This window comes from Octopus bimaculoides, chromosome 6, assembly GCF_046866305.1.
Source record: "Octopus bimaculoides isolate indiv1 chromosome 6, ASM4686630v1, whole genome shotgun sequence".
NCBI classification, from domain to species: Eukaryota; Metazoa; Mollusca; class Cephalopoda; order Octopoda; family Octopodidae; genus Octopus; species Octopus bimaculoides.
Window position 1 is genome coordinate 22,107,438 of NC_142933.1, and position 15,000 is coordinate 22,122,437.

The 15,000-nt window shown below is 35.9% G+C and overlaps 1 protein-coding gene across 10 annotated transcripts in view; it reads right to left on the bottom strand.

Moving 5' to 3' along the window:
- LOC106870351 (uncharacterized) overlaps window positions 1-15,000 on the bottom strand; it is a 313,371-nt gene that overhangs the window by 1,492 nt on the left and 296,879 nt on the right. For 8 of the 10 annotated variants that reach the window (XM_089353579.1, XM_089353583.1, XM_089353582.1 and 5 more), the window contains 2 exons: window positions 5,286-5,979; window positions 1-1,298 (listed from right to left, as the gene is read on the bottom strand). The exon at window positions 1-1,298 is cut by the window's left edge and continues 1,492 nt beyond it. In XM_089353579.1, coding sequence (XP_089209705.1) covers window positions 969-1,298; window positions 5,286-5,957 — 1,002 coding nt within the window. In that variant the 5' untranslated portion in view covers window positions 5,958-5,979 and the 3' untranslated portion in view covers window positions 1-968. Of the gene's footprint in view, window positions 1,299-5,285; window positions 5,980-11,908; window positions 11,991-15,000 lie in introns of all 10 variants that reach the window. The other 2 variants (XM_089353581.1, XM_089353587.1) reach the window with 1 other exon arrangement.

A 15,000-nucleotide genomic window follows, 5' to 3' on the forward strand; every position in this document is an offset into this window, starting at 1 on the left:
ACATACATATGTATATATTAGGAGTATGTTTCTATACATAGAAATATTATGAAAAGGTATTCAACATATAGAAGTAGAATTAAGAACAATACAACAATAGTAATTTAAACTATGATGTAATAATAATAATAATAATAATAATAATAATAATAATAATAATAAAAGCAGCTAAAACTGTGATTTAACCCCGATGCCACTCCAAGTTTCACGCTATTGCTTTGCAGCACGACAGAAATGTTTTATCAGATGTAAAGAAAAGCGGTAATGCGAAACTTGGAATAACGACGTAGTGAAAGCTCAGTTTTAATTGCTTTTATTATTATTATTATTATTATTATTATTATTATTATTATTATTATTATCATAAGAATTTTTACCATTATCATTGTCATTATTATTGTTATTATTACTGTTATTATTATTGTGGTTGTTGTTGTTGTTGTTATTATTATTATTATTATTATTATTATTATTATTATTATTATTTATATACTCACATGTACATACGCACATATATAAATATATGTCTGTATAAATTTTAGTATAGGTATGCATGTATATTAATATGTACATTTCATATTTATGTAATATGTATGTATACATCTGTATACGAGTATGAATTGTATTTGCATACATACAAATACACACATAATTTCATATAAATTTCATATATGTATTAGGAAAAATCAGCCATGACTTTTTGAATGTCCCAATAAGTCGGAAGAGAATTAAGAGCAAAGAGGAATGATGGATGAGAGAAAGATACAGAGAACGAGAATAGATAGAAAGATAGATAGATAGATAGATAGATAGATAGATAGATAGATAGAAAGAAAGAGTGTGAGAGACTGAAAGCAAGAAAGAGTGAAAGAGAGGGAAAAAGACAGAGATAGTTGGGTAGGTTGTGCGGTATGTGTGTTTGTAATAGCTTTTGGACAGAAGTGTAGTAGATTCGTCATGTTTGTCCTTCAGACATTAGATTCTATCTTGTAGTTTCCTCCCATAATTCCATAGAACTTCTCCTCTTTCTGAAGGTACCCTAAATTCCTGATGGTTTTGTATTGGTCGGGTACTTCCATCAGAGCGTGTAAGGCAAACACTGCTTCCGGATGTTTGGATTTGCCTACTGTTCCGTGGTAATCGACAAACTGGAAATTGTCGAATTTCCGACGTGGTAAACAGTTGTCAAACTCCTCCATGATATCCCACGGGCCGTCGCCAACGCCGACCACGATGATACTAAGAGGATACTCAGATGCTTCGACTATGGCTCTCACTGTTTCGCCTTGTTCGTTTATCTGGCAAAAGAAAATAGAATATATATTATTATACAAAGACATATATATATATATATATATATATATATGTGTGTGTGTGTGTGTGTGTGTGTGTGTGTGTGTGTGTGTGTGTGTGTACACGAGTGAGTGGACAAATGAAAGAAAAGGGCACCCAGCGTATTTAGTAGGAGTCACATGTATTATTTAAAACTGTTTGATTCGGTTCCGTGCTACTTCAAGCTTCGCAGGCCTGAAGGAGTCGGGCTCCTGTTAGGGGCCAGTAAAACTTGAAGTAGTACGGAACCAAAACACACTGCTTTAAATAATAATAATAATAATAAGGATAATAATAATAATTTTTGTCACAAGGGCAGCTTGAGGAAGGTGGGGGATGAGTCGATTACACCGACCCAGTGTTCAAATGGTACTTATTTTATCGACCCCGAAAGGATGAAGGGCAAAGTCGACTTCGGCGGAATTTGAACTCAGAACGTAGCAACGGGCAAAATACCGCTAAGCCTTTCGTCCAGCGTGCTAACGATTCTGCCAGTTCGCCGTCTAATAATAATAATAATAATAATAATAATAATAATAATAATAATAATAATAATAATAATAATAATAATAATAATAATAATAATGTCCTGCCACATAAGCAGGAGGGTTGCAAGCGTAAGTGCAGAGGTACCAAGGATCAACTCCTGATAGACAAAACTGTACTTAGGGACTGCAAGAGGAGGATAAGTAACTTAGCCATGTCATGGATCGATTATCGTAAGGTGTACGATATGATCCCACACTTTTGGATAATGGAATGTATGAACCTATTTGGTATTGCATCGAAATTTGAGCGATTGCTTGGAAAAAGTATGGCGAAGTGGAGGACGGACCTGACAGCGTACGGAAGAAATTTAGGGACAGTAGAAATTAGGAGAAGCATCTTCTATGGAGACTGCCTGTCCCCACTGATCTTTGAACTGTACTTGATACCACTAACACTGATTCTGAGGAAAGCAAAAGCTACGTATGTATTTAAAAGCCGCCAACAAAAGGTCAACCATTTGTTATTCATGGATGACCTCAAACTTTATAGTAAAGATGATGCTCAAGTCTGTTCCCTCGTTGATACGGTGTATACCTTCAGTGCTGATATTAGAGTGGAGTTCGGACTGAGAAAGTGTGGTGTGTTAGTCTTGAAGAGAGGCAAAATCAAATGTATGGACGGGCTATTGATATCATTGGGGGAGGTTATGAAGAGACGGGCCATAAGTACTTGGGGATTTTGGAAATGGAGAAATTGATGGAAAAAGAAATGACAGAAAAATTTAAGGTGGAGTACTTGCGCAGACAGACTGATCCTTAAGTTGAAATTAAACGGGATGGAATATGACTGAAGCTATCAACACCTGGGTGGTTTCACTCCTTAGATATGGAGCAAGGGTTATCGCATTGACAGTAGACGAACTAAACAGCTTAGACAGAAAGACAAGGAAATTACTGACTAGATATGGGAAAATCCACGCCAAAAGTGACACAGACAGACTGTATGTACCAAGAAAAAGAGGAGGAAGAAGACTTATTGGATGTGAACACAGCATTAGAGCAGAAGAAAACAACATAGCGTGGTATGTAAAAATGCCACAGAACCCCTACTATTAGAAGTAAGAACGTCAGACCTGTGTAGGATGAAAGATTGCACTGTACAAGCAATTGAAAACGAATGAAACTGAAAATAGGTGAGTAAAGAAAAAAATGCATGGACAATTTCATAGGGATGCTGAAGATAAGACAGAGAAAAAAGATGGCTGTGGATGACTAAAAGTGATTTAAAACCAGAAACGGAGGCTCTAATCTGTGCTGCTCAAGAACAAGCATTAAGAACAAACTACATAAAATACAGAATAGACAACACATCAGAAAGTGATAAGTGCAGAATATGTGGACAAAATGGTGAAACCGTATGGCATATTACCAGCCAATATACGCCACTAGCCCAGAAGGAATATGAGAGATGCGACGACAATATAACAAGACTTGTCCATTGGACACTTTGCAATAAGTACGGACTTGACGGAGGAAAAAATTGGTCCGACCACAAACCCGAAGGCATCATCGAAAATGATAATGCAAAGATCCTGCGGGATTTTATGATTCAGTGCGACCATGATATAGAGAATAGGAAGTCAGACATAGTCTTAATCGAAAAAGAAAGCAAACTATGCTGGATCATAGATATAGCATGCCCAGGTGACAACAAGGTATGCGATAAGGAAGAAAGAAATGTCGATAGATATGACAGGTTAGCTTGGGAGGTTAAGCAGTTGTGGTCGATGAAAAAGGTGGTAGTAGTACCAATAATTGTCGGAGCCCTAGGAACAGTGAGTAAAAATCCTGAGAAGTACATGGAACAAATAGGGGCTGCAATAAGGGTGGAGCACTTGCAGAAAACAACACTGCTTGGAACAGTTCAAATGCTCCGGAAGGTGCTCGGAAAATAAGAGGTGTTACCTTAGTTCACTGGTAGTGATAATAATATGATAATAATAATAAAAATAATAGCTGTTAATTAAACACTATATTGTATATATCATACATAATATTTACATTATGAGTTATACATAGTTTCGAAACTGGCTTGCATCCGAGCTTCCTGGATGAATGGCTAGTTCCATATAGAGACTCCCCACCCAGAACAGCTGAACACTAGAATAAATTCTCTTTCAGTTCTTTTCGTACAGAATATGATCTAGATTTCTTTAACCACAGGGTTAACAAGTATTCTGTTCAATGTTGGCAATTTCCTTAACTTTAATATTTTTATTGATACTTTTATTACCATGACATTTTATTTCATTTTATTAGCTCCTCTATTGTCATTTCAGTTACTGCATTTTATTACCGTCAGATAATTTATTACCATTGTTTCGCATTTAAATCTTTCATCAGTTATTTTATTGCTATTTGTAGCATTCATGATACTTCCTCCTTACTCTAGTTTTTACCTAGAAGTGGTTTACGAGTCTGCAATACTCAAGTAATCTAGCTACCTCGCGCCAAAATGTTTCCATGATATCGTACAGTCACAATTACTAAACATATAAAGAAAGACGAAGCTGTTCCATGCATACTCCCCAATATAGTAACTAACGTTAGCATTTACATATTTAACATATTTAGTACAAAAAAAAAAAGAAAGAAAAAGAAAAGAAAGAAACTAGCTAGAAATTTGTCCGTGAATGATTAATATTTTTTGGCTTTACCGTATTCAAAAGAGCAGACCCCGAAAATGTTTGTATTTTATTCTAACCTAACCAGCGAAGAACAGATTTTTACTGTACTTGTTGAAGTACAGGTGGATGAATCACCAAATAAATAAGCAGGATTGCTTATGTTAGTGTAGGAAAATATAATCGTTTCGAGATTAAATATGAAGTTTTCCTTATGGAAAAGAGTATATTAGTTAATATTCTCAAGTTTAATGCAAGGAACATTGTATATAATTAATTACGCAGTGAAGAAAACACACTCAGGGAATGACTTTCTGAATTGTGTGTGCGAGTATGTGATCAGGAACTACATTATCACGATTACGTAGCTATTTGACTCTTCTGTGATATGTTATTGTTATGTCTCAAGCTACTGCTATCTAGCACCTTCGGATGATCTCTATTCAACCGCTACACGGCAGCTACTCAACCGTCAGTCCACTCCTAGCACGGTCAGACTACCTCTATTTATATGTCTTGGTCGAGCCTACTTCTTCGCTTGGGGGCGTCGACACAACAGTTATCTTTGTAATTGGCTTCTGATCCCTCTGAGAACACACACACGCACACACACACACACACACACACACACACACACACACACACACACACACACACACACACACACACACACACACACACACACGACATGTACTCAAAAGGAACAAGAAAAAGTACAAACGGTTACATCAATAACGACAAGCACAAGGTAGAGCAATACCGAAGGGTGTCGAGTGCTTACCTGGCCATCAGCAATAATCACAAGGATGTGGTAGGTATTTTTCTCTTTAACAATCTCGATAGCTTTTTCAATGATGGGGCAGAAAGTGGTGGGGCCACTTAGAGTGATATTTCGAACCGCTTCGTTATACCGCTCCAGCACTTCGTGGAAACCATAGCATGGATTCTCCGATGGGTTCAGGTAGAAAACATCCTGGTTCATTGTTTTCGAATCGCCAAAACCGAAGGCAGGAATCAGTTTGTCTTCGTCGAACGGCTCCAGGGTCTGTCCCAAAATCGATATGACCTTTTGGTAAGGGTTCAAAACCTTGCCTGGCCAAATTTTATGTAGGCACTGGCCGTTGAACGTCTTGCGACCTTGCCACTCGTTGCTAGCCGTAAAGTCCACTCCCACTATCAACTGACAACGTTCCAGACCAGCTCGTCTGCAGGCCTTGCTGACGGCGTCGAAAGACTCGAAATGGTCGTCAAACGAACAGAAATAGTTACTGTTGCCATAGTACTGGATGCCGAGTACCGAAAATATGGAAGGTTTTACTTTGTAGCGGGTGTAAACAGCGTCGTCAGAAACCAGTTCTTCTTTAGCGCTTTCCGACCTTTGACGATAAAGTCCGAACAGGATTAAACCGGCAACAACTGCCAGAACATACAGCACAAGAGATAACACTGTCATCACGGGGCGACTTCATATCACACTGAAAAATAAGAAAAATATAAGAATAAGTGATACATATGGAAAACACGTGGAAAAGAAGATCTATCTATCTATCTATCTATCTATCTATCTATCTATCTATCTATCTATCTACTGTCTGTTTATCTGTTTGTCTGTCTGTCTTTCTCTCGCTGTACACACACACACACACACACACACGCACATAAACAAAAGAGATTGGATTGAGCAAATATTCTTTATTGCATAACACTACAATTGTTTCATCTCCACTTTACCAGTAGATCGTTGCCGAAATGATATATAATATATTAAACAATTCATCATACAGTATTCTTTCAGTAACATTGGTAAGTGTAGACGCTTCAGGTATGAACACAAAGCGTTTGCTTAAAACAAACAAGAAAATAAAAATACAAACAAGAAACAAATACCATAAAATCATAAACCACATTTCAATTCACCCGGTCAAGAAAATGAGTGGTTATAGAAAAATAAATAAATAAAAGGTAAATAAGCAAATAACAAGATGGGCTGGCCGCCCACACTTTTTCTGCAAAATAGGGGTAATTTATCCTGTTCAGGCTATATTATTAGCATTATCCTGCGTTTGAGAATTTAAAATCACTTCTTTAACTTTCTAAGACATCTCAACGCTTCTAAAAGCAAACTTCGTTTGTTTGTTTACGTTTATCGTAATTTGAATTTAATAAAACATAATTTAAATTACCTTTCATTCTGCATTTTTCCTATCTCTTAATATTCAATGTCTCCCCTAAAGTCAGCACGTCGTTTGAGCAAAACAGTCCAGTATCATATAGCTTTCTTCATCCAGAGTTGCTTACTACCTCAAATTGATTAACAATTGGCCTGCTATCGCACTTACCACGTTTGTAAAATAGCTCGGTGTGAATACATAGAAAGAATAAGCCTTTAAATAAAGCTAATAAATTAAAATTACTTAGAATGGTTTAGGAATTAGAAATCACACTCCACTCCTAAATATTCATATGTTCCGTCATATGTAAACAAACCTAAGTTTGTTTTTAAAGCGTTGCAATGTATTGTAGTACAAATAGAAAGATATATTTTTTCAACGCGTAAATACTGATAGAACAGTATACATGGGGTATTATCCCTTACAGCAACTAGCCATGAGAAACTAATTCACATCCCTTTGATTTCCGGTCAAGTGCTCTACCATTAAGCTAAACTGCTTTTACTGACAAATTCTTCTGCAATTTAGAACTTATAAAGTCATCCGTTGCTGACAGATTTTTCTGCTCTGTCAGGGATAATATCCCATGTATTCTGTTCTATCAGTATTTACGCGTTGAAAAATATATCTTTCTACTTGTACTATTCATATGTTCATACACACACATTCACTCGTTCACATATATTCGCCCTTCTTCCTATATATATATATATATATATATATATATATATATATATATATATATATATATATAGGGAGAATTCACAAAAAAGACCCCAGACGAAAACAGGTGGTGTTGAAAACAAATTGATGTATTAGTATAACTCTCGGGAATTGAGAAAGTCTTTAACTTTTCGAGCGTAGGCTCTTCTACAGAAAGGAACACGGAAAGAAACAAGGATATATATATATATATATATATATATATATATATATATATATATATATATATATATATATATATAGTTCTTGATACGGGAAGACAGGAAGATATGAAGAAGATTTTTCAAACCTTCGGTTAGGCCTGTGCTCATCCGATTCTTATGGTGATTGTTTTGAGGGGTAATTTTGAATTTATAGAGAAATTTTTCATACACATATACACATATAAGACACACGCGCGGATAGTTCTATATAAGGGTACACGGGCGCTTCTCTCCACCCCAACACACATTTATATGTGAATACACACACACAAGCATACATGCATAAGTTTATAATTTGACACATATAAGACAAGCACACGACATGAATAAACATTAGGAAAATTCGTTGCAATAAAAGTAGATATACCCGGAGGTTTATTAAAATCACATTAAGCGATGAATATGTCCATCGCGTTCCACAACAGCCAGTTCTGAATGCAAGTGATAACTTCGATGGTATCAAACTGTATTGTTAAAATGCAATTACTGACCTTTTGTAGTCATCGCTATTTTAAGCAATAAATGATCTTTTAACACTTTCAGATAATGTTGACATACCTATAAACAGGGCCGGATTAAGACCCATTGAGGCCCTAAACACTTAGACGGTTTTGGTGCCCTCAGGTATATGTAAATGGTCCAAAATGCAAACAAAAATAATTCAAAATGTAAACAATAATAAACCATAAAGTAAATTTATATTTTTCAAAATGAAACGAAATTCACAGTCAGATGCAAAATAATGCCTATTTTTGTATACTTCCACTTTATTTGTATTTGAAAAGTTTTCTCCTTCATTTTTTTTTCTTTTTTAATTACAAAGTCTTCGATGATATCGTTAAAATTAATTTTATGTAAAAAGTCCTGCTTCTGTACTTTGTAGAAATAAGGCATTACGAATATTGTTTCAGCAAGTTTAAAGTGATTTCTTTTGTGCCGTAAACCATTTTCGTTTCTGTGGTGCCCCCGTCACTTGATGTCCTAAGTAGTGCTTATTTTGCTTAACGGTTAATCCAGCGGTGCCTATGAACACCAGAAACTAAAAAGAATTCCTCTCCGCATTTGGAGCTTGTTTAAACCGAAAATAATGATTTGGTGGATTTAATCATCTCTAAAGTGGTTGGATTTCAGAGAACAAACATTGTAACCTCACCATTCATTCATTCATTCATTCATTCATTCATACATACATACATACATACATACATACATACAGCTTCTATATCCGGATTACAAATTTACATTTTCACCATTAATAATTGGAGTACTTGGATTTGTAAGTAAATACCTAACTGTCAGTCTAGATAAGTTTGGATTTTCATAAAAAGAAATCAGTCAACTGATTCGCACATTACAATTACAATCTGTTAGTGAAACAGTAAAACAATGCAAGACTTTTCTCAGGTTTAAGATGTGACATTGATTTCATTATCTACAATTCAAAGATGGAGCTTTGTAGCTTTGTTAGAAACCAACTCCTTTTTCACACACACACATTTTGGGTTGGTATCCAGCATGCTGGAAGACCACTGGAAGTAAGGCACCCCTTAGCTTTTATTAAAGTATGTCTCTAGGAGAACGTTACTCTGATATAAAACCAGATATGCAGGGAATGGCATTGAATATTTTGGGGATCTTTTGCTTGTGTTTGAGATCATGGCACTCCCACATTTCGAAGCCTGTGATCCATATTGACATTGAATATATTGCCCTGGCTTGTCTCTGGATTATGTCAGTAGAGCGGAGAGTGTCTGTGAGGTGCTGTGCAAGCCTTATTGGACCTAAAATTTGAGGATGTGTAATCAGTAGGGAAGCAACAAATCCGATGTCCAGTCGAGTAGGAGGGCATCACGGCGAGCATGAAAGCCACAGACGCGAATCCATGTGAAGCCGACTGGTGGTGTAGGAACCTCAAGCACGGGCATTGCTGGTATTTTGCATTAGTAATGGTCAGTGACGGATTTCCTCAGTCACGAGAGGACAGCCATCACACACACACACACACACACACACACAAAATTTGACCTAAGAGAAATGATTCAGTGGTCAGGGGTATATTGTCTTCTACCAATCTACTCACAAGGCTTTCGTCGGCCCGATGCTATAGAGAAGGCACCTCCACAAGGCGTTACACAGTAGGACCGAACCCGGAATCATGTGGTTAGGAAACAAACTGTTTACCGCACAGCTAGCTACACATGCGCACAACACTTTTTAAAACCTGAACGTACATAATTTTGTCCCACCTCTCCACTACATATACACATCCTCATACGTAGTAATATCACAATCCCATATTTCCATTTCTCCTCAAACACAGCAGTCCAACCTCTCAACAACAATTTCGAAATCTGGTTTCAAAACGATAAACTATGTTAATACATGCCAAATCGACCATTTATCTCAATAGCAGCCACACCAATGAATACTAATTGCAGCTAATCATTACACACGACAACATATATATGCTTCATACAGAAAATTATTACGTATTACATACAACACGTCTACAATTGTCTGCAACATTCGTAACACTATTTACAATTAACCATATAAAATCTATTATTAACTTACGCACGGCGGCAACAGAAATATACTACATACACAAAAGTTAAAATATGCTTGGAGTTACTCTTCAAAATTCGTACAGTGCATATGGAAGGCATAGTGCACAAACGGCGTATAAAAGCTGTAAAAAAAGGAAAAAATAAAAACCCAGTATATTATTAGCATAAGCATACTTAGAGCACTGACAGGTATCGCATTTGGCCATCAGAAAGAAATCCGAGAGACCTTGAAAACATTCATCATTTGAGTAATGTCAATCTTTTCCCGTTCAACAGCAAAATATCACAACCACTGCACATTGCCTCAAATGCCAATCCTCACTATCACTGAAGATCTTTCCTAGCTAAACCATATCCTTAAAATGGCAAATATTCTATCTCAAAAGACTGGTCTTTCTCTACAGCATCCCCTCCCTCCAAAAAACATTTTAACTTCCGACGATTACTGACTTCCTATAAAGCTTAGGTGAAACTCACACTGAAAAACTGCTTCTATATTTGTGACAGTGCTGTTGCAATACACACGGACATCTTAAACTGCATCCAGAAAAAAAAACTCACATAACTGATTGGCTTGAACCCACAAAAATACTCAAAACTCTGTCACACAAACGTCCTGATTTCGTTTCCAGCGACTTCAGTCTCTAGCATAGCGGCTTCTGCTGCATAGAGTTTACTAGTTGTGTGCTACCTCTATCCAGGTATTTCTGTGTCATTTGTCTTTCCTTCTCTCGTCTCACACAGATATTGAGTCTATACCTCCAGGCTTCGCATTGGCTACTATGTAATATCCTTTCTGTCCAAGATGTCATTCCTCTATAATTCCTTCCAGGCCTACGTTGATTTAGTTTTTTCTTTTCTACAGCCGTTGACATGTGAGAGTTTAAAGGAAACGTTAACATTATCAATCTTACCAGTCTCAGCGGAAGTGCAAGGATCACAGACAGAGCTCTTAGATTCAACCAAGAGAACAAGAAATGCGGAAAAGTATATACATACACACACACACACACACACACACACACACACACATACATATATATATATATATATATATATATATATATATATATATATATATATATATATATATATATATATATACACAATCACACACATGCACGCACATATGTATGAATTTGTGTGTGTGTGTGTGTGTGTATGTATGTATGTATGTATGCATGTATGCATGGATGTATATATATGTGTGTGTGTGTGTGTGTGTGTATGTATGTATGTATGTATGTATGTATGTATGTATGTATGTATGCATGCATGCATGTATATATATATATATATATATATATATATATATATATATATATATATATATAAATGCTATACACATGCATAAAGAAAATGAGAACAATGGAGATTGAGAACCAGAGAGAGCGAAAAAGAGGGGAAAAGAGAGGAAGACTGAAAAAATATAAAGTGTTTAAGAGAGAGAGAGAGAGAGAGAGAGAGAGAGAGCAAAAGCGTGAAGGACAGAGAGAAAAAAGAGAGGGAGAGACGGAAGAAAGAGGTTAGGAGATGGAAAGGTGAATAAAACAAAAAGAGAGAAATGAGGAGAAAGTCTACTTGAATACAGAAACACATTTCAGTATGGATAGAAGGAAAGAAAAGATGATTGCGTTAAAAAAAAAAGAAAAGTAAAAAAGAAGAGAAGAACAAAAGAAACAGAAGGAAAATGAACACGGGAAAAAAGAGAAAAGAATAGAACAGAAAAAAATCTCGAACCTCGAAATCAATACTTTGGGTTTAAGGTGAGGTTGACTTCACCTCGTTCTCGTTTATCAACGTCACGAAATCTTCGTTAAATCTGGGGAGATTATTTGAAGACGAGCAATAACATCAGAGCAACAACAAGAACAAAAACAAGAAGAACAATAACATTAACAACAGGAATAACAACATTAACAACAAGAAGAATAACAACATTAACAACAACAAGAATAATATTAACAACAATAATATAGTTTCAAATTTAGAAATAACTGAGTCACCCTCAATGTACAATTTAATGTCTTATGAAGAGGAAGAATACATTGCATGAGGTAGTCCAAGATGCACTAGGTCTGAAAATAGGATGAGGTGTAGGGTCAAGGACAGGATAATGTGTGTGTAAGATATAACTGGCTACAATGTAATATTTGGGATGGTTGTGTTTGTATTTGATATGTATTTATAAAAGTTATTAGGTTTATTGTAATTACAGTTCCTTCGACACATTGAATAAGAAGGCAGTTCGTAAATGGTTGAAACGTGGTCAGATTTAAACGCTGGAGGAAAGAGTGTGAATGGAAGGAAGACAACGAAGAATTGTAGTAGACGTCTGATGCAGAGTGTAGAGAGAAATCTAAATTTATTATCATTTGCAAACTATTGTAAAATGGACGAGGACTGGTTGGTGGAATATTAAGGGTAATCAAAATTTAAATATTTAAATGTGATTTTGATGTAATAACTAATGAGTGTAGGTTGGTTTGTCGTTTCTTAGGAATAATCGAAAGCATGAGATATGAGAGAATAATATTAACCCCGCGTGACAGTGTTATGAAGTAGGTAATAAATTTTACAGAAGGATTGAGCAGAGTAATGGTTCGGTAGGAAAAGAGCTGAAAGTCATCTCAGTTAATACAATGACAAATGATTGCATAAAATATCAAGTGCGGCAGTTTGTTCTATTGAGTGAAGTAGAGTAAAATGCCCATACTATAAAAAAATCATTACTTGGTATTAGTGTGTAGTCGATGTTGCAGTGGTGTGTTAAATATTTATGATAGAGAAGATTACAAGTTTTAAATGTTGGGAAGTTTTAAATGTTCCATGTGGGTAGAAGGAAATACATTCAGAAAAACATTTAAGTAGTGCTATTTTCACGAATTTCAAAGCTCTCTGTTGCCAATTATGTACATACATAAGATGTGGCCATCTTAATAAAATTAGATTACACTTAATACTAAATGACATCGACATTAACTTTTAGATAAGTTATCTTTAAATTATAACTTTATAATTATATTAGCTCCTGACTTACATTTTTACATTATACTTACAAATACAATTTTAGGCTTCTATTAACATCCTTTCAGCTTCTCTATATCGATTCTCCTAATTACCACCTATAATATTAATGTTTATTTTTTCCCCAAGGAAACATTAATACAAATATAGATATAATTACACTAAAATCCATTACCACATTCACTTCCTATAGTTTAAACCATGTTTTTAAAATAATACATTTTTCTGGATATTATTTTATTTTTGTATCACTAAATTATATATTCTACACTTATATTTATCTTAAAAAAACCTCATAAAACTACATGATCATAAAACAACACCATATCCGGAGCATGGTTCTATGAACCTAATATTTTACATACTATACACACCCTACATAACTGCAGTTTATACAATTTATTTCAAAATAATATTCTATTTTATTAGATATTAAATGTTTAAATGACCATATAATTGCATATAGCTCTGAATAAATTAGCAGGGTCTTTAATGGCTTTGTTAGTATACACACAGAGCCAGCGTCCCACAAATTTAAACATATGATGTAAACATAGCTAAACTGGATATAGAAAACGTTCATACGTATATTACATTGTATTTCTATCTCGACCCATACTATTAGAATGTTTTCCGTTACCCATTTACATAAATACATACATACATACATTCATACATATGTGTGTATGCATATATACATATATATGTATATATATAATTATACATACGTACATATGTGTGTGTGTGTATGTATATATACATATATATGTAAAAACAAATAGTAAATGAGTATATGCATATATATGTACAGGCATGTGCATACCGACATCCACCTGTATGTATAGGTGCATATCTGGGTACAGGACATTGCAAACAAAACGTAGACGAGAAAACACACAAGCCACATAGAGAACATTCTACTTCATCAGCTACCCCCGTTTTAACACCGGCATTTCGAAGAGATGTATGTATGTACGAGAGGAAGTGAAAAATTATCCGCACTTACGCCATAACATATTTTTACTATTGTCATATTCCCTTCTGCGCATGCGTGTTTATAGTTGGTACTATTGTGCTAACGTGATCGAAGTTTGAGCCTAATCACGCCATTTTTCTTTCTGGTTTTCAACGTAAGCATGGCCACTCCACTAGCAATGTACACCAAAGAAGAAAGAGCAGTGATCTGATTTCTCTGGTCGGAAGGTGTGTCAGGTGCTGAAATTCATCGGAGGCTTTTAGCGCAATACAGAGACAGTGCATTACCGCGTAGCAGTGTGTATGAGTGGGTCGAAAAGTTTAAAAGTGGTCAGACAAGCGTGATGCACGAAGAGGGACCAGGAGGCCCGTCAACCTCTACCACTGACGAGAAGATTCAGCAAGCTCGACAGATGGTAATGCTGAACCGGCGAGTTATCATCGATGAGGTAGCTCGTTCTCTGCAGATTAGTCACGGTTCTGCTTATCAAACCATCCATGATGAGCACGGCTTCCATAAAGTCTGTGCAAGATGGGTGTCAAGAGAGCTTACTGAAGAGCACAAGCGCAAACACCTTGAGGTAGGTCTACCAACGTTAACTCGATCGCTACAACAATGAGGGCGAGGAATTTTTGAGCAGAGTAGACACAGGAGATGAAACATGGGCTCATTATTATGAGGCAGACTACAAAAGACAGAGTATAGAGTGGAAACCTCCTGGCGCGCTAGCGACAAAGAAATTCAAGACTCAGTCTTCCGCTGGAAAGGTGATGCTAACCCTTTTTGGGGACTCAAAAGGCCATATGCTGGAAGACTACCTGGTAAAAGG